The following is a 19,387-nucleotide window of genomic DNA, read 5'->3' as shown; positions in this document are numbered from 1 at the left end:
TTGCCTCGGCCACATTCAGAAAACCCCCACCCCCCATTCAACCACAGACCCTCACCACCTCTGTTTTCCTACTGGCACCAAGATTGTAAGGCAAGGATTCCACCCTTGGCAATACTGGCCAATGGCCTGACTTGGTGGGAGGCTCCCCATGAACCAGGTGCAAAAGCCTGCCCCCTGGTGGCCTTTGAAAACAACAACACACAGCTCCGTAAACTCTGCTGAACTTTGCAATAGGTCACCAGAAGGCACACTGGGACACTTGGCTCCGATCCATGTGGGGCCGAGGGCAGACTTCTGTAGGCTTGGCTCCGGGCTCAATTCCTCATGCTCCTGTGACAGTCATATAAAGGCAAATAAGGATGCAATATACAAAATCACCTGCCCTTCGGAGAGGCAATCAAGGTCTATCTGCAGCCTCATGACCCTGCTGTTTAAATACTGCTTTCAAATAAAGATGTGCTGCGGCTGGGTTGCCCTGACCTTTAGAAGGCTCTAGGGTTGCATGTAAAACCACCAAAGGTGTAACCAAACCCTTCGCATGAAGGGCGCGTGGTGGGGAGGTCCTCTCTCAAGCATGCGGGAGTGTTCAGCTACTGGGATAAATGCTAAACCCTGATAACTCATAATAATAATAATAATAATAATAATAATAATAATAATAATAATAATAATAATAATAATTTATTATTTGTACCCTGCCCATCTGGCTGGGTTTCCCCAGCCACTCTGGGCAGCTTCCACAGAGACCAAAAATACACTAAGATGTCACACGTTAAAAACTTCCCTGAACAGGGCTGCCTTAAGATGTCTTCTGAATGTCAGGTAGTTGTTTATCTCTTTGACATCTGATGGGAGGACGTTCCACAGGGCGGGTGCCACTACCGAGAAGGCCCTCTGCCTGGTTCCCTGTAGCTTTGCTTCTTGCAATGAGGGAACCGTCAGAAGGCCCTCGGAGCTGGACCTCAGCGTCCGGGCGGAACGATGGGGGTGGAGACGCTCCTTCAGGTATACTGGGCCGAGGCCATTTAGGGCTTTAAAGGTCAACACCAACACCATCACATGTGCACACGTCTGAAAAAGTCTGCAGTTCCCCTCTGCTTCTGCCAAGGCGTAGACACCAGCAAAACCTCTTTTGCTGTCCGTGCTGGGAAGGGGAGGCAGGGAAAAGGGGCGAGGGGAGTTAAAACTTTGATTACAGGTAACAATCGCCAGTGTGGTATAGTGGTTAGAGGGTCAGAGGGACCTGCGAGACCGGAGTTCATCCCTCTCCCTCTCTCTTTGGTGATCGCTCGTAGCCAAGTAAGATTGTCTTCCATAAGTGACTGTGGAGGCCAATTCTGGATCCACACGTCCTTCCACAGTGGGGACATTGGTTTCCGGGTGGGAGTTGATCACGGTGAGGGTTTGCCAAATGTGCCTTCCTCTTAGCACATTTCTCCCTTGCATCCTGAGTTCGAGTGTCTTCAAAGCCCATGACACCTTTGGTAAAGGCTGTTCTCCAACTGGAGCGCTCGCAGGTCAGTGTTTCCCAGTTGTTGGTGTTTATACAGTGGTACCTCGGGTTAAGAACTTAATTCGTTCTGGAGGTCTGTTCTTAACCTGAAGCACTTTAGCTAATGGAGCCTCCTGCTGCAGCCGCACCACCGGAGTACGATTTGTTCTCATCCTGAAGCAAAGTTATTTACCTGAGGTACTATTTCTGGGTTAGCGGAGTCTGTAACCTGAAGGGTCTGTAACCTGAAGTGCCTGTAACCCGAGGAACCACTGTACCACATTTCTTTAGATTTGCCTTGAGAGAGTCTTTGAACCTCTTTTGTTGACCACCAGCATTACGCTTTCCATTTTAAAGTTCAGAACACAGTAGTTCATATCCTCACTTTGCCCAGAAGCTCTTGGGCCAGAGGCACTACCTCTCAGCCTAGCCTACCTCACAGGGCTGTTGTAGAAATTAAATGAGAGAGGAGCCACACACACACCCTTGATCACCTGGAAGTCAAAGGTGGGAGGTGAACACCACAAATAAGTAAGTATTCTGGATGCCCAAATAGTTTGTAATGCTGAGGTACCCCCCACCTCGCAACGCCTGTTCTCAGTGGCTGGCCGGATGCCCATGGAAAACCCCCCAAGCAGGATTTGAGCACAAGAGCGCTCTGTCCTCCTGTGGTTCCCAGCGACTGGAAACCTGCCATTACTGTACGTGGCTTCTTATTAACCTACGACGTGTATTTGGTGCCAAGGCTTCTAAGTGCCAGGTGAAACCATTCCTAAGGCTCCAGGAACGCCCTCCTATCAAACATACATGAGACTCTCTTGGTGGGGGTTTAAGTGTCCCATAGATGCTTTATTTAATCAGTACATCACTTTACTGGCAGTACAAACAGTCATCACGCGCACTCACACACACTTGTGGTCCCTCTTCTACGGCAGACGCGGCACAACACGTTTTTTTCTTATGTGGATGGACGGGGAGGGATGGGCAGCAGGCTGGTGACACGGAGGGCAGAGACAGAAGGTTGTGTTGGGATGGTAGCACAGGGAGGGTGGGGTGACGGCAGCTATCTCCACTTCCCCACTCCCACCCTTTTCCAGAAAAGCAACCCAGCCCCAACCAGCGGCCTCCCCGCCCCCTTCGCAGGAGGAAGCGCGGCTAGGAATCCGAACTAGGAATGCCAATTCAAGATGCCCCCCTCGCTTCCCCCAAACCTCCAGCTACAGGTTAAGTGGCAAAAAATTGCTCCGGGCAAGTCACTGATTCAGGGGACGGGGGTGAAGAGAGATGAGCCCTGGAGGGGGAGGGGGTAGCGGCAGGATCTTGCCAGGGGGAGATCCGAGGCGATCTACTCCTCTGCATCTCATTCCAAGGATTGCAACATGAGGAGCTGCTTCAGGACCTTCGTCTGGCTGGTCTCTCGGATCTCGCCGGCTAGGAACATCTCGTCTACCACGGTGTAAACCTGCAGAGAAAATACAGTGGTACCTTGGGTTAAGTACTTAATTCGTTCCGGAGGTCTGTTCTTAACCTGAAACTGTTCTTAACCTGAAGCACCACTTTAGCTAATGGGGCCTCCTGCTGCCGCTGGGCCGCCGGAGCACGATTTCTGTTCTTATCCTGGAGCAAAGTTCTTAACCTGAAGCACTATTTCTGGGTTAGCGGAGTCTGTAACCTGAAGCGTATGTAACCCAAGGTACCAAGGTACATACGTTCCTCCTCTAAGAAAGGGGGCGCATGTATGGGAATCCCCTGGAAAGAATCCAAAGCAGCGTGTGTCTGGACTTCTCTGCCACCTTTCCACAAGGGAGCAAAGGAAGTTTTTAATGTTTGATACAGTGGTACCTCGGGTTAAGAACTTAATTTGTTCCGGAGGTCCGTTCTTAACCTGAAACTCTTCTTAACCTGAAGCACCACTTTAGCTAATGGGGCCTCCCGCAGCCACCGCATGATTTCTGTTCTCATCCTGAAGCAAAGTTCTTAACCCAAGGTACTGCTTCTGGGTTAGCGGAGTCTGTAACCTGAAGCGTCTGTAACCCGAGGTACCACTGTATTTTACTCTTTTTTACATACAGTGGTACCTTGGTAGTCAAACTGCTTGGCTCCCGAACAAATCACCTTCCGAACGCCGTAAACCCGGAAGTGAGTGTTCTGGTTTGTGAACGTTTTTCAGAAGACGAATGTCCGGCGCAGCTTCCAATAGAGTGCAGGAAGCTCCTGCAGCCAATTGGAAGCCACATCTGGCTTTTCAAACCCTTTCAGGAGTCAAACAGACTCCTGGAACGGATTAAATTTGAGAACCAAGGTACCACTGTACGTTGAAAGCTGCCCAGGGTGGCTGTGGAAACCTAGCCAGATGTGCGGGGTATAAACAATAACAATATTATTATTAAAGGGTGCAAGACACAGCCACCCTCTGGTAGCAGATGGCCCAACACTGCTCCGACCCCACCCACCGGTAAGATACCAGCAAGGTCCAGGTTTTGCCCAGCTGGTTGCAGCTTCCTAAAGGTCCAGACTTGGCCGCACTTCATGCCTCCTGCTCCACAACAAGGCTTTTCCTCCCCTTGGATTCTGTAGCAGGAAGCTCTTCCTTGCTCCACACTCCTTGCGGTGCATGAATTCTGGGCCTCCAGCTGGCAGGGAAATCGGGCCTTTTGCACGCTGGGTACCTCTCAAGTCCCACCACTGCTGGATGTCTCACTCATAGGCCTCACCCTTCCTTGACCCCCTCTCTGCTCCTCCTCTCAAGGTGCCAGAAACGAGGCCAGGAACACAGAAGTTTCTTTCAGCGGCCACTGAATCAGATACAACTTCATAAAGTGCAGCCTTAGGCAGTTGTCTAACACCACCTTGTGGGCAGGGCTGGCACCAGCAGGTCACCCTGACCCGTTCTTTGCTGGCGCTGTGCCCTGACTGTCTCAGAAACAGCATTTTCCTCAATTACCCTATTTTTCGCTCTATAAGACGCACCAGACCACCAGACGCACCTAGTTTTTGGAGGAGGAAAACAAGAAAAAAAATATTCTGAATCCCAGAAGCCAGAACAGCAAGAGGGATCACTGCGCAGTGAAAGCAGCAATCCCTCTTGCTGTTCTGGCTTCTGGGATAGCTGCGCAGCCTGCATTCGCTCCATAAGACACATACACATTTCCCCTTAAGAAAGTGAGTCTTATAGAGCAAAAAATACGGTATTTATTTTACTTTTATAATAATAATTAAATTTTATTTATATCCCGCCCTCCCCAGCCGAAGCCAGGCTCAGAGCGGCTAACAACAATAAAAGTAACACAAAATTCTAAAATCAATTCAATTTTAAATCAATTTAAAATCAAATTCATGGCAACCATTGGGCTAGAGTTCTGTGAGGATTACTGAAGGAGGGGGTCAGACTGCGCCTTGGCCAAAGGCCTGGTGGAACAGCTCTGTCTTGCAGGCCCTGCGGAAAGATGTCAAGTCCCGCAGGGCCCTAGACTCTTGTGACAGAGCGTTCCACCAGATCGGGGCCACTGCTGAAAAAGCCCTGGCTCTGGTTGAGGCCAGCCTAACCTCTCTGTGGCCCGGGACCTCTAAGATGTTTTTGTTTGAAGACCGTAAGGTCCTCCATGGGACATACCAGGAGAGGCGGTCCCATGGGTACGAGGGTCCTAGGCTGTATAGGGCTTTAAAGGTTAAAACCAGCACCTTAAACCTGATCCTGTACTCCACTGGGAGCCAGTGCAGCTGGTATAGCAGCTTTAATTTAATTTAATGTAATTTAAAAGACTATGAACACATGATCCATGTAGGTGCACAGACTTAACCAAGCACAACACACCTTTTCTTTAAGGATGGCAAGAGTGTGTACCAAACCAGCATTCTTCCCTTTTTATTTCAGTGCCCCTTTTAAGTCAATTCCAATCTCATGGTTAGTTTTTCATTGAATTTACCTCTTAAGCTCGTTGCGCAGTGCCTGTAATCATGAGGCATATGAACTGTCAGGCTAAATAAAACAGACGAGAGCCCCAAGGTTTTTTTAGCCACGAGCGCGGTTTGTTTTCCTTCCTCATTCTGCCTTACTGGAAAAGGTCAGGGAACAAAAACCCACCTTGTAGAAGTTGAAGACGAGGTCGAGCTCACAGACGTTGTGGAAATATTCATTCAGCACCTGGGAAGAGAGGAGGAGGAGGAAGGGAGTCATGATTTTGGGGGGCCACAGTCATGTGCAAGGAAGGTGCCTAACATTTGCAAGGCCAGTTGTAGCCCAGTGGTGGAACGCTAATTTTGCACAGTGTCTAGAGAAAAGGATCAGGAAAAGACCCTTATCTTTGCCACTGTGAGCAGACAATACAGTGGTAAAAAGGTAAAGGTAAAGGTACCCCTGACCATTAGGTCCAGTCGTGGCTGACTCTGGGGTTGCGGCGCTCATCTCGCTTTACTGGCCGGTACTAGTGATACCGTTCAGAAATAATTTACCACCTCATCTGCGCAGAAGCGTCGCTTATCATGCCTGGGTGTGAAAGCACACATGCGTGGGCATTCTTAGGGCGCAGACTTAAGCCTGCAGGCACTACTCACCTCCACAAAGTTGTGAATGGCTTCTAGGTAGGCGAGGTTGTTGTCGTTCACGTCCACACAAATGCAGAAATAAAGCCCTGCGTAGCGCCTGTAGATAATTTTGAAGTTGCGGAACTGGAGGGGGGGGAGAGAGGGGGGGAAAGGTGGTGAAAATAGCGATCACTGGATAGAAGGACAAGATGGTGTCTATTGCAGGTTAGGGTAGGACTGTGGAAAGGGGAAAGGTTCCTATTGCTATCCACCTAGCATTGAAGGACTATACAAAAATGGCCTCAATATGCAGAGGTTGGAGGGCCAGCTGTCATGGATGCTTTAGCCAGGATTCCAGCATTGCAGAGGGTTGGACGAGAGCCTTTGGGGTTCCTTTCAACTCCACAGTCCTTTGATTCGATGGTTCTGTTGTTGTTTAGTCGTTTAGTTGTGTCCGACTTTTTGTGACCCCATGGACCAGAGCACGCCAGGCCCTCCTGTCTTCCACTGCCTCCCGCAGTTTGGTCAGACTCATGCTGGTAGCTTCGAGAACACTGTCCAACCATCTCGTCCTCTGTCATCCCCTTCTCCTTGTGCCCTCCATCTTTCCCAACATCAGGGTCTTTTCCAGGGAGTCTTCTCTTCTCATGAGGTGGCCAAAGTCTTGGAGCCTCAGCTTCAGGATCTGTCCTTCCAGTGAGCACTCAGGGCTGATTTCCTTCAGAATGGAGAGGTTGGATCTTCTTGCAGTCCATGGGACTCTCAGGGGTCTCCTCCAACACCATAATTCAAAAGCATCAATTCTTCGGCGATCAGCCTTCTTTATGGTCCAGCTCTATGGTTCTATGACCCATTAAAAAGATCTTTATTCTCGCTTGCTGTGCAACTGCAGGTGCCAATACAAGTACAGTGGAACCTTGGTTTTCAAGCATCTTGGAAGCCGGACAATTCGGAACCCGAACACCAAAAACCCAGAAGTAATTGCTTCCGTTTTCGAACGTGCCTCGGAAGTTGAACGGCTTCCGAGGCGCGTTTCTCAATTTTTTCAATGGATTTTGCCAACTGCCTATTGATCCGCGGTTTTCAAACGTTTCGGAAGTTGAACGGTTTTCTGGAACGGATTACATTCAGAAATCGAGGTTCCACTGTAACAAAGTTTGGCGTTCAGAGAATATGCACTTTTAAGATTACTTTAGATTGTAATCCTGATGGTTTTTTAACTGCTCCGAGAGCCTTTTCAGCCAAAGAGCAGGATAAAAAATACTTTCAATAAGTAAATAGCAGTGTGTTCTTCCCCTTGTCCTTCAAATTCCTAACTGGCCTAAATACAGAAAGATACAGTGGTACCTCGGGGTAAGAACTTAATTCATTCTGGAGGTCCGTTCTTAACCTGAAACTGTTCTTAACCTGAAGCACCACTTTAGCTAATGGGGCCTCCCGCTGCGCCGCCGGAGCATGATTTCTGTTCTCATCCTGAAGCAAAACTCTTAACCTGAGGTAATATTTCTGGGTTAGCGGAGTCTGTAACCTGAAGCGTATGTAACCCGAGGTACCACTGTAGAGGCTTTTGCTGGTGTTTTATGCTGTAGTGGAAGCTGCCTCCAGGGCTTTGTGACACCTAGAGAAACACACGGTACAGTGGTACCTCTGGTTGTGAACGGGATCCGTTCCAGAGGCCTGTTTGCAACCTGAAAAGAACGCAACCCGCGTCTGCGCACGTGCAGGTCACAATTGGCCGCTTCTGCGCATGTGCATGACGTCCTTTTGCGCGTCTGTGCATGCACGAGCGGCGAAACCTGGAAGTACAGTGGTGCCCCGTAAGACGAATGCCTCGCAAGACGAAAAACCCGCTAGACGAAAGGGTTTTCCGTTTTTGAGTTGCTTCACAAGACGGTTTTCACAAGACGAAAACGGCTTGCGAGTCTTGCGATTTTTTTCCGCTCCCCCCCTTTTTCTAAGCTGCTAAGCCGCTAATAGCCTTTTAGCCGCTAAACCGCTAATCCTTTAATAGCCGCTAAGCTGCTAAACCGCTAATAGCGCTAAGCCGCTAATAGCCGTGCTTCGCAAGACAAAAAAACCACTAGATGAAGAGACTCACGGAACGGATTATTTTCGTCTTGCGAGGCACCACTGTAACCTGTTCCATTACTTCCGGGTCACCGTACGACGCAACCTGAAAATGCGCAACGTGGAGCAAATGTAACATGAGGTATGACTGTACAGTGGTACCTCGGGTTACATACGCTTCAGGTTACAGACTCCACTAACCCAGAAATAGTACCTCGGGTTAAGAACTTTGCTTCGGGATGAGAACAGAAATCGTGGTCCAGTGGCGCGGCAGCAGCTGGAGGCCCCATTAGTTAAAGTGGTGCTTCAGGTTAAGAACAGTTTCAGGTTAAGAACGGACCTTCGGAACCAATTAAATACTTAACCCGAGGTACCACTGTACTCAGAAACACAGAGATCAGGCAAGAGGGTGACCACACAGCAAATGATGGCAGGTAACTCGAGCCATCCAGCCAAGCCACGTTACAGCTAAAGGTCCCAAGAGGCTCTGCTCTTCAGTCCCCTCTGCTGAGGCCAGTTCGGCCTGCGGAAGGCAAAAGCAGGACAGCTTCATACACGAAGGAAAGCCGCGAGCGGACAGAGGCGTTACCTCGACAAAGTTGGTGTGCTTTGCGTCCCGCACCGTCACAACGGCATGGACCTCCTCGATGAGCTTCTGCTTCTCGTCATCGTCAAACTGCATGTACCACTTGGCCAGGCGCGTTTTGCCAGCACGGTTCTGGATCAGAATAAAGCGAATCTGTAGAAGGGGGAAGAAAGCAGCGTCAAAGATACCTGGGATTTAATAAGCACTCTCCAGACTACTGGGACGCGGGTAGCGCTGTGGGTTAAACCACAGAGCCTAGGACTTGCCGATCAGAAGGCCGGCGGTTCAAATCCCCGCGATGGGGTGAGCTCCTGTTCCTCGGTCCCTGCTCCTGCCAACCTAGCAGTTCGAAAGCACGTCAAAGTGCAAGTAGATAAATAGGTACCACTCCGGCGGGAAGGTAAACGGCGTTTCTGTGCGCTGCTCTGTTTCTCCAGAAGCGGCTTAGTCATGCTGGCCACATGACCCGGAAGCTGTACGCCGGCTCCCTCGGCCAATAAAGCGAGATGAGCGTCGCAACACCAGAGTCGGCCACGACTGGACCTAACAGTCAGGGGTCCCTTTACCTTTACCTTCAGACTATTGATACCCGGGACATGCTTATTAAAAAACAAATTACAGCTGAGAATACCCTTTGCTCTTGGGTATTTGTTTGTAAAGTGTGCAGGGGTAGAGAATTGCCTATGGTCACTGTCGGAGTATCCTTTCTTATCAAGACACAAGCAATGTTTTAAATTCCCCAGGCGCCAGGTGAGTTTTGCAAGTGGCACAGGTTCAATTACGACCACGTGGAGATCTCTGAATGCCGGGTTGGCAAATAATCTCCGACCTCTCAGGCCCTACTCTGACATTCTAACCACTGCACCAGACTGTCTTCCTAGAGTACTTCCGCTACGGGGCAGCTATATAAATTAAATAGGTAAATAAATATGGGGAAAGCAAAATGCCACTTAGAGAAGGCTCTGAAATACTTTCCTGGAAGCTTGAATTTGTTTTATTCCGGATTCATTTAATGTGTTGCAAACCGCTTTGACGTTTTTTCTTTAAAATGTAAAGTGGTATAGAAATGAAATGAGGAACAACAACACAAAAATCACATTGGAAAAGAAAGGTGCCTAGACATTTCGCGGCAACCGTAACCTAGCTTTAAGGTGCTATTTGGCAATTAGCTTATTTATCTGAGTTTCCAACACTGGACATAAGCCAAGAGTCACCCCTCACTCAGAGATAAAGGCCTGCCTACCTTGGGAACAAGCCTCTCCACCGTGAATGGCTGGGCCAAGCGTAACTCATGCACACACACATTGTGGATTGGAGTTTGGATTTGATATCCCGCCTTATCACTACCCGAAGGAGTCTCAAAGCGGCTCACATTCTCCTTTCCCTTCCTTCCCCACAACAAACACTCTGCAAGGTGAGTGGGGCTGAGAGACTTCAAGAAGTGGGACTGGCCCAAGGTCACCCAGCAGCTGCATGTGGAGGAGCGGAGACGCGAACCCGGTTCACCAGATTATGAGTCTATCGCTCTTAACCACTACACCACACTGGCTCATGACTTCACCCACCCCCTGAAAAGGCTGAGTGGAATGCAGCAAGGACAGAGCAGGCACTCGGACAGAGAAGCAACAGGCCTCCTCCTCAAGGCATGGATGCCTTGGGCTCACTGGGACCGTTGTTATTCATTTCCCACAATGTATTACAGAGAATTTGACCAAACTGCGGGAGGCAGTGGAAGACAGGAGTGCCTGGCGTGCTCTGGTCCAGGGGGTCATGAAGAGTCGGACACGACTAAACGACTAAACAACAACATTACAGAGAATTACAGCTTATAGTTTAACGCTCACTTTAAGCTTAGCGGGCTTTATGCCCAGGCAAGCCTGTACAGCAGCGGTGTCCAAACTTTTTTCAAAGAGGGCCAGATTTGATGAAATGAAGGGCCTTGAGGGCCAACCAAAGTTGAGTTGACCTTTTTTTTAGATTGAGGTTGTTGGGCTATATGAATTTAGCCCAACGCTTCTTTTTTTTAAAGGATTCCCCCGCCCCCAAGGAAATAAACTGCCACAGGGGGGCCGCATTAAACCAACCAACAGGCCGGATTAGGCCCCTGAAACGCCTTCACATTCCCATAGAATGATTCCCTTCCTTCGGGGGAGGGAAGGGACAAGTTACATCAAAGTTTTTGCTGAGTCCTATTTCTGGATAGAAATAGGTTCTGGATAGAAATAGGTTCTGCTACAAGCACTGGAAGAACAGCCATCCAGCCTGCCTGCCACTCCCAGGGCACACAATGGAGAGCTCTTGCCAATCAGTGTAGACCAGAAGCAGCCAACTTGATGCCTTCCAGATGCTAGTGGAATATAACCCCCATCACTGAACCCTGACCTTTTACCATATTGTCTTGGGATGGTGGGAGTTGTGGTCCAACAATGTATCCAGAACCTGTCCATTCTGAAGGAAATCAGCCCTGAGTGCTCACTGGAAGGACAGATCGTGAAGCTGAGGCTCCAGGACTTTGGTCACCTCATGAGAAGAGAAGACTCCCTGGAAAAGACCCTGATGCTGGGAAAGATGGAGGGCACAAGGAGAAGGGGACAACAGAGGACGAGATGGTTGGACAGTGTTCTCGAAGCTACGAACATGAGTTTGACCAAACTGCGGGAGGCAGTGGAAGACAGGAGTGCCTGGCGTGCTCTGGTCCACGGGGTCACGAAGAGTTGGACACGACTAAACAACAACAACAATTTCTGGATAGGCATTGTGTTGTCCTATTACTCGGAGGCCTGCAAAGATGCAAATCAGAGACTGTCTCCTGAGATCACCCATTTTCCAAATTCTCTTAAACTGGGGCAGTCTAAGAGAGAACCACCACACAGCCATACAGATTTTAACTTTTTGTAAAATGCAATTCACAGGGGTTCCAAGTCTTCCTCCCAACATGGGGGTGGTTTAATGCTGAAACTCAGCCTTTGCCAACTTGGTGCCCTACAGATGCACTACAACACCCCTCACATTTTGGCTAGGGCTGGTGGGAGGGAAACTGGGGTGTTGAGGGCTCTCCTGACCAGAACATCTCCTGCCTCTCTTGCCAGATCTCCCAGCTGCTTCCTTCCCCTTTCCTCCCCCTGACTTCCTTTCGCTGTGGTGTGCATGGATTGTGCTTCAGGGGAAAGCTCGAGGGCTTCCCTAAAGAACAGAGCAGCTATTTCTGGTCAGCCTCCATCCATGCCTCTTCATGCCTAGTGTGCTCAGGAGATAGGAAAGGGACCCACCCTGTATCGAGAAAGCCAGCCCAGCAGAATCAGCAAAGACAAGCAAGGGATGGCTGGCTATCTGTTCCAGCATCACATGATGTTGCTTTTTAAATAAAAATAAAATAAAAAGAGGCTGAACAAGCATCCACACCAGGGGTAGGCAACCTAAGGCCTGTGGACTGGATCTGGCCCAATCCCCTTCAAAATCCGGCCCGCAGACGGTCCAGGAATCAGCATGTTTTTACATGAATAGAATGTGTCCTTTTATTTAAAATGCATCTATGGGTTATTTGTGGGGCCTGCCTGGTGTTTTTACATGAGTAGAATGTGTCCTTTTACAGTGGTACCTCAGGTTAAGAACTTAATTTGTTCTGGAGGTCCATTCTTAACCTGAAATTATTCTTAACCTCAGGTACCACTTTAGCAAATGGGGTCTCCCGCAGCCGCCGCACGATTTCTGTTCTCATCCTGAAGCAAAGTTCTTAACCCGAGGTACTATTTATGGGTTAGCAGAGTCTGTAACCTGAAGCGTCTGTAACCCGAGGTACCACTGTATTTAAAATGCATCTCTGGGTTATTTGTGGGGCATAGGAATTCGTTCATTCCCCCTCCAAAAAATATATATCTAGTCCGGCCCACCACATGGTCAAAGGGATGGTGGACTGGCCCACAGCTGAAAAAGGCTGCTGACCCCTGATCCACACCATCCACTTTCCTCATCACAGAGGCGGCACGACAGCAGTGGCACACCTCCCGAGAGATCTGGTCCCAAGTATGACAGCACTGCCCTAATGCAGCCTACAGGAGATACACAGCCCTGTCACCTCCCATAAAGATTCCAGGGAATGAGCAAGCTACAGGGAAACACAGGAGAGGAGGGCAGTGCAAGTCTGGCGCTACAAGAATCTTTACGCTCCAGCCCAAAGTGCAGGCACGCATGGGTCACTCTCTCCTGAGCATCTGTCTCCCACTGCATGGGTCACTTCTGACACCAGGTGGCATCCTGCGTTCTCCACCAGGGGCCAAATGTGGTCCATCAAGGCGCTGTGAGGGACGTGGGTGGCGCTGTGGGTTAAACCACAGAACCTAGGACTTGCCGATCGGAAGGTTGGCGGTTTGAATCCCCGTAACGGGGTGAGCTCCCGTTGCTCGGTCCCTGCTCCTGCCAACCTAGCAGTTTGAAAACATGTCAAAGTGCAAGTAGATACATAGGTACCGCTCCGGCAGGAAGGTAAACGGCTTTTCTGTGCGCTGCTCTGGTTTGCCATGCTGGCCGCATGACCTGGAAGCTGTACGCCGCTCCCTCGGCCAATAAAGCAAGATGAGCACCGCAACCCCAGAGTCGGTCACGACTGGACCTAATGGTCAGGGGTCCCTTTACCTTTTAAAAGGTATAGGACCCCTGGACGGTTAAGTCCAGTCAAAGGTGACTATGGGGTTGCGGTGCTCATCTTCCGTTCACGACGAGGGAGCCGCGTTTGTCCGCAGACAGCTTTCTGGGTATGTGGCCAGCAGGACTAAACTGATTATGGCAAAACAGGACACCATGACGGAAACCAGAGCGCACAGAAACGTTGCTTACCTTCCCACTGCAGCAGTACCCATTTATCTACTTGTACTGGTGTGCTTTCGAACTGCTAGGTTGGCAGGAGCTGGGACTGAGCAACAGGAGCTCACTCTGTTGTGGGGATTCGAACCGCCGACCTTCTGACCGGCAAGCCCAAGAGGCTCAGTGGTTTAGATCACAGTGCCACCCGCGTCCTGGCTGTAACATCCCCTTGCACTGTGAAACACCATGCCTGAATTGAAGCTTCCGCTCCTTCGATATGCAGACGTCAGCGAATATTCTGTAAGCAGAAACACCCATGGAAAAGACTCTGCTTGGCTGCTTGCGTTTCTCTGCATTAAAAAAAATAAAATGCAGACACCCAAATTAACAGATAGTGCCCCTTGTTATCCAACGAGCTTGTGTAGCGGATACGCGTTTCCACGGAAAAGCCACAAGGGAAATGAGAGTTGCACAACTAACAAACAGATCCTTCCCTTTAGAATTTCTCCTCCCGCAAGAATTGACTAGAGAGGAAATGCCACAGATCCGCAAGCATGTGAACATGTTATCTCTCTCCAGAATTCTCAAGGACAGATGCTTCCAAAGAATACTGTGTTCAGGCCCGAGCATAGGCTTTTAAAAAATAAATAAATTATAAAATCAGATCTTAATGCACATTTTTAGGAGTGATATTCAAGATCTGAGCCAGAAGAAAGCATGTTATGATTTGCATGTTATTCTAGTATCAAGAGACCAAAAAGAAATCTACTTCGAAGCTACACCACAAGCTAGGAGCTCAGCTCCATCCACACCACAGCTGAAGCGAAGCAAAGACCTCACATTAAGAAATGTAAAGATTCTAGGTAACTCAAGCAAGCAAGCCAAGCCACAGAAAGAGGCCAGTCTCCGCCCCACTCTAATGAAGTGGACCACTTCCAAAAAGGATTTGCACAATTATCCAGCTTGAAGAACTTGACAAGGAACTCTTTATGGGAATACAAGTTGTAACAAACTCTAATGAACTCAAGAATCGGGGGGTGTATTTGCAATACTTAGTTAATAAATCACAACCACTCTTTTCACAAATCAAAAGGTTTGGAGGGCTTGTATCAGGCAGCACAACTTACTTTTCTAAAAAGTTTGTTTTTATTTTAAGTGCAGATGGGAAGCAAAATAACAGAACGCCTTTTCTAAAATGGTTTTCGCTAAGATAAAACAAATATATTTTTACCTGCAGAAATACTATCTTATTTATAGCCAAATGTAGAACAGTTTAATCCTCTTACAACTGACTAAGATTCCTTGATTTATGTGACAGACCAACCGCAAAAGAACAGAGTCCCTCTGGAGATTGTGAAGTCTCCTTCCGTGGAGGTTTTTAAGCAAAGGTTGGATGGCCATCTGCCATGGATGCTTTCATAGAATCATAGAGTTGGAATAGACCACAAGGGCCATCGAGTCCAACCCCCTGCCAAGCAGGAAACACCATCAGAGCACTCCTGACATATGGTTGTCAAGCCTCTGCTTAAAGACCTCCAAAGAAGGAGACTCCACCACACTCCTTGGCAGCAAATTCCACTGTCGAACAGCTCTTACTGTCAGGAAGTTCTTCCTAATGTTTAGGTGGAATCTTCTTTCTTGTAGTTTGGATCCATTGCTCCGTGTCCGCTTCTCTGGGGCAGCAGAAAACAACCTTTCTCCCTCCTCTATATGACATCCTTTTATATATTTGAACATGGCTATCATATCACCCCTTAACCTCCTCTTCTCCAGGCTAAACATGCCCAGCTCCCCTAGCCGTTCCTCATAAGGCATCGTTTCCAGGCCTTTGACCATTTTGGTTGCCCTCCTCTGGACACGTTCCAGTTTGTCAGTGTCAGGTTCCTCAAAATGCAGGGGGTTGGACCCCTCCAACTCTAAAACTCTATGATTCTATTAAAGGCACACCATAATATTGAACCCACTGTGTCTGCAATGCACTACACCAGGGGTCAGCCTGGTTTGAATCCCCGCGACGGAGTGAGCTCCTGTTGATCTGTCCCAGCTTCTGCCAACCTAGTAGTTCAAAAGCACGCCAGTACAAGTAGATAAATAGGTACTGCTGTGGCGGGAAGCTAAACATCCTCCTACTCATGTAAAAACACCAGGCAGGCCCCACAAATAACCCAGAGATGCATTTTAAATAAAAGGACACATTCTACTCATGTAAAAACACACTGATTCCTGGACAGTCCGCGGGCCGGATTGAGAAGGCGATTGGGCCGGCTCCGGCTCCCGGGCCTTAGGTTGCCTACCCATGCACCACACTCAAGTCACTGGATTACAAACCATAATATGTTGCAGTGGAAATATTGGAATTTATGGATAATTCCACTTGCTGGGTTTCCTAAAGAGCACTTGGTGATCAGGGGAAAAGGGAATAGGAAGGAGAAAAGATGCAGCTTCCATGAGCATGGACTGCTCTCTGCCCTGAACAACAACAACAACCTCCTCTGCATGTGCCAGTCAAATGGGGCACTACCACCATCTCCTGTAGGCATCTTCTAGCTACTTTCCAACTATGGGCAGCACTTGCACATCCTTCCTCCCAACAGAAAATCCCACTAAGTCCATGCACGCTCTCCAAGTTGCGCATCAAGAGGAGGATTCCGGTTGATTGTTATTTATTTTGCAAATTTATAAACTGCTTTGCAGCCCCAAAGGGAAAAGTAAAGCACATGTTCTAGAAACAACGAAAACAATATAAATGATACAGAACGATAAAGCCATAGATGTACAGTTAATATTTCAGAAATGCCTGGATCAAGCGCAGGGAAAGCCTACTTAAAGCTTTACTGTTATCCCACCAAATCCTTGCTTCCGACAGTGGAGGCAGCGCATAGCCCTTATGACTAGCAACCATTCAAAGCCTTCTCCTCCACAAATACTCTCTCTCCCCAGCCCACATACCCCTTGCACATTTTAGGCAAAAGATCATAGAAAGCTGCCTTATACAAAGTCTGAAGAACCTGTGCCCTGTCTTGCTCATGTACTGCCCACTCCAGCCTTTGCTCAACCTTTGGTCCCCAGATGCTGTTGGACTACAACTCCCATCATCCCTAACCATGGCACCCTGCTATCAGTGGACGATGGGAGTTGTAGTCCAACGACGAGAACAACGGCCTGGCAAAACAAAAATAAAAACCCTTCCAGTAGCACCTTAGAGACCAACTAAGTTTGTTATTGGTAACATCGTGTGCATCTGAAGAAGTGTGCATGCACACGAAAGCTCTTACCAATAACAAACTTAGTTGGTCTCTAAGGTGCTACTGGAAGGATTTTTTTTTTTTTAATTTTGTTTCGACAACGACAGACCAACATGGCTACCTACCTGTAGCGGCCTGGCAGTAGTCCTCTAGGGTTTCAGGCAAGGAGCCTCTCCCAGCCCTACCTGGTATTAAACCTGCGACCTTCTGCTTGCAAGGCAGGCGCTCTAACCACTGAGCTATGGCAAGGTTGGTGCAGCACGCCAGGCGATTTAAAGCTCTGGACGCGGGTGGCGCTGTGGGTTAAACCACAGAGCCTAGGACTTGCCGATCAGCAGGTCAGCGGTACGAATCCCCGCAACGGGGTGAGCTCCCGTTGCTCGGTCCCAGCTCCTGCCAACCTAGCAGGTTGAAAACACGTCAAAGTACAAGTAGATAAATAGGTACCGCTCCGGCGGGAAGGTAAACGGCGTGTCTGTGCGCTGCTCTGGTTTGCCAGAAGCGGCTTAGTCATGCTGGCCACATGACCCGGAAGCTGTATGCCGGCTCCCTCGGCCAGTAAAGCGAGATGAGCGCCGCAACCCCAGAGTCGGCCACGAATGGACCTAATGGTCAGGGGTCCCTTTACCTTTACCCTTTATGCCAATGGCCTTAGCAAGGTCGGCTTCAGGATGCGGCCACAGAGCCCTGCTGCTCATTCTGCTTGCCATGGGCTTATGACCCTGAGAGTAGCATGGACACAACACCAGAGGCCTACGTTGCGGGGCAGTCGTTAGGGATTTAACAGCGCTGACTTGAAGCATTGCAACAAATGCTAACATTGAAAACTGGCATAATTGGAATTATCATTATTTCTCCCACCACCAACTCCTTTCCCTCCCCACACCAAACACCCTGGACCCCCGGATTTGGGGGCCCCCATTGCTGACCCTGCCTCCCCTCCCCCTCCGGCTGAGCCCCATATTTCAAGCCCCTCCCCACCCCATTCTTACCATGGCGACCCCCTGCCCTAAATCCTCTTTCCACGCAGAGCTCGGGGCAGCTGCTCCGACACCCCTCCCCGGACCCTCCCTTCCCACCGGATATCCGGTGAGGCGCGCGCCCCGGCCCCCCGGGCAGTCGGGAGTTGTAGTCTTCAGAATGGCTGCAGGAGGAGGAACGACATAGAGGAGGGCTAAAACCCGCCCCGCCAGGCGTTGCATGCCGGGAGTTGTAGTTCCTCCGACCTGAGCGGTTAATAGGAGTACGGAATGGTCCCCTGAATAAAGAAGGGCAAGGCTGCCTCCAGCAGGGGGAGCCCGAGCTACGCGGCGCTCGCGCCAAGCCGGGGACTTGTCGGGAGGAGCGAAGCCCAGCGCTTCGTAGGGCAGGCCCCGCCAGGCCGTTACTTGAGCCCCCGGCTTTGGCAAGGCCTGGTAGGCCCTGAGCGGGGCTGGGGCAAAGGGCGGCGTCCTCGCCTCAGGGCACGTTATTGGAAATGGAGGTTCTTGGAAATGGGTGCCCTTCAAGAGGCGCATAAAGTAAATTGTTGTTGTTGAGTCGTTTAGTCGTGTCCGACTCTTCGTGGCCCCCTGGACCAGAGCACGCCAGGCTCTCCTGTCTTCCACTGCCTCCTGCAGCTTGGTCAAACTCATGCTGGTAGCTTCGAGAATACTGTCCCACCATCTCGTCCTCCGTCGTCCCCTTCTCCTTGTGCCCTCCATCTTTCCCAACATCAGGGTCTTTTCCAGGGAATCTTCTCTTCTCATGAGGTGGCCAAAGTACTGGAGCCTCAACTTCACGATCTGTCCTTCCAGTGAGCACTCAGGGCTGATTTCCTTCAGGATGGAGAGGTTTGATCTTCTTGCAGTCCATGGGACTCTCAAGAGTCTCCTCCGGCACCATAATTCAAAAGCATCAATTCTTTGGCGATCAGCCTTCTTTATGGTCCAGCTCTCACTTCCATACATCACTACTGGGAAAACCATAGCTTTAACTATACGGATCTTTGTTGGCAAGGTGATGTCTCTGCTTTTTAAGATGCTGTCTAGGTTTGTCATTGCTTTTCTCCCAAGAAGCAGGCGTCTTTTAATTTCGTGGCTGCTGTCACCATCTGCAGTGATCATGGAGCCCAAGAAAGTAAAATCTCTCACTGCCTCCATTTCTTCCCTTTCTATTTGCCAGGAGGTGATGGGACCAGTGGCCATAATCTTCGTTTTTTGATGTTGAGCTTCAGACCATATTTTGCGCTCTCCTCTTTCACCCTCATTAAAAGGTTCTTTAATTCCTCCTCACTTTCTGCCATCAAGGTTGTGTCATCTGCATATCTGAGGTTGTAGATATTTCTTCCAGCAATCTTAATTCCGGCTTGGGATTCATCCAGACCAGCCTTTCGCATGATGAATTCTGCATATAAGTTAAATAAGCAAATAAAATAAATAAAATGCCCCAGTTTGCATGTGAAATGTACCTTCTCTCCTCCACCCCACTGTGAAGCAGGGGCAGGCAGAAGGTGGACCAGATCCAGGGTAGAACTCTTGGTTGTTTGTAGGGATTTCCAATTCCCAAATGTTGAACAATGGAGACAACAACCAGGTCTTCTCCCCATTCTTTCTGAGTTAGGCCGCAGAAACAAAGTTATTCATTTATTTTATTTATTTAAAGCATTTTTATCCAGGTCTTCAGCCACAAAGG

The 19,387-nt window shown here is 49.3% G+C and overlaps 1 protein-coding gene across 1 annotated transcript; it reads right to left on the bottom strand.

Annotated features, from left to right (window-relative positions):
- Positions 1–2,314: 2,314 nt before the first annotated feature.
- Positions 2,315–18,246, bottom strand: AP2S1 (adaptor related protein complex 2 subunit sigma 1). Its single transcript, XM_077932279.1, has 5 exons — positions 17,707–18,246; positions 8,673–8,822; positions 6,047–6,160; positions 5,577–5,636; positions 2,315–2,954 (listed from the first exon to the last, which is right to left on the bottom strand). The coding sequence occupies exons 1-5, from the start codon at positions 18,229–18,231 to the stop codon at positions 2,853–2,855; spliced, it is 951 nt and encodes a 316-aa protein (XP_077788405.1). The 5' UTR covers positions 18,232–18,246; the 3' UTR covers positions 2,315–2,852.
- Positions 18,247–19,387: the final 1,141 nt, after the last annotated feature.

Source organism: Podarcis muralis, chromosome 7, assembly GCF_964188315.1.
Source record: "Podarcis muralis chromosome 7, rPodMur119.hap1.1, whole genome shotgun sequence".
Classification (NCBI taxonomy): Eukaryota; Metazoa; Chordata; class Lepidosauria; order Squamata; family Lacertidae; genus Podarcis; species Podarcis muralis.
Note: the sequence above shows the minus strand (reverse complement) of the source record. Positions and strands in the feature narration are given on the sequence as shown.

Excerpts from the sequence above, each read along its gene's own strand:
- AP2S1 (XM_077932279.1), bottom strand. The coding sequence starts at position 18,231 with ATGCGCCTCTTGAAGGGCACCCATTTCCAAGAACCTCCATTTCCAATA. Across the intron at positions 5,637-6,046 it reads CCATTCACAACTTTGTGGAG|GTGCTGAATGAATATTTCCA; the intron begins GTGAGTAGTGCC and ends CTCTCTTCCCAG. Across the intron at positions 2,955-5,576 it reads TCGTCTTCAACTTCTACAAG|GTTTACACCGTGGTAGACGA; the intron begins GTGGGTTTTTGT and ends TTTTCTCTGCAG.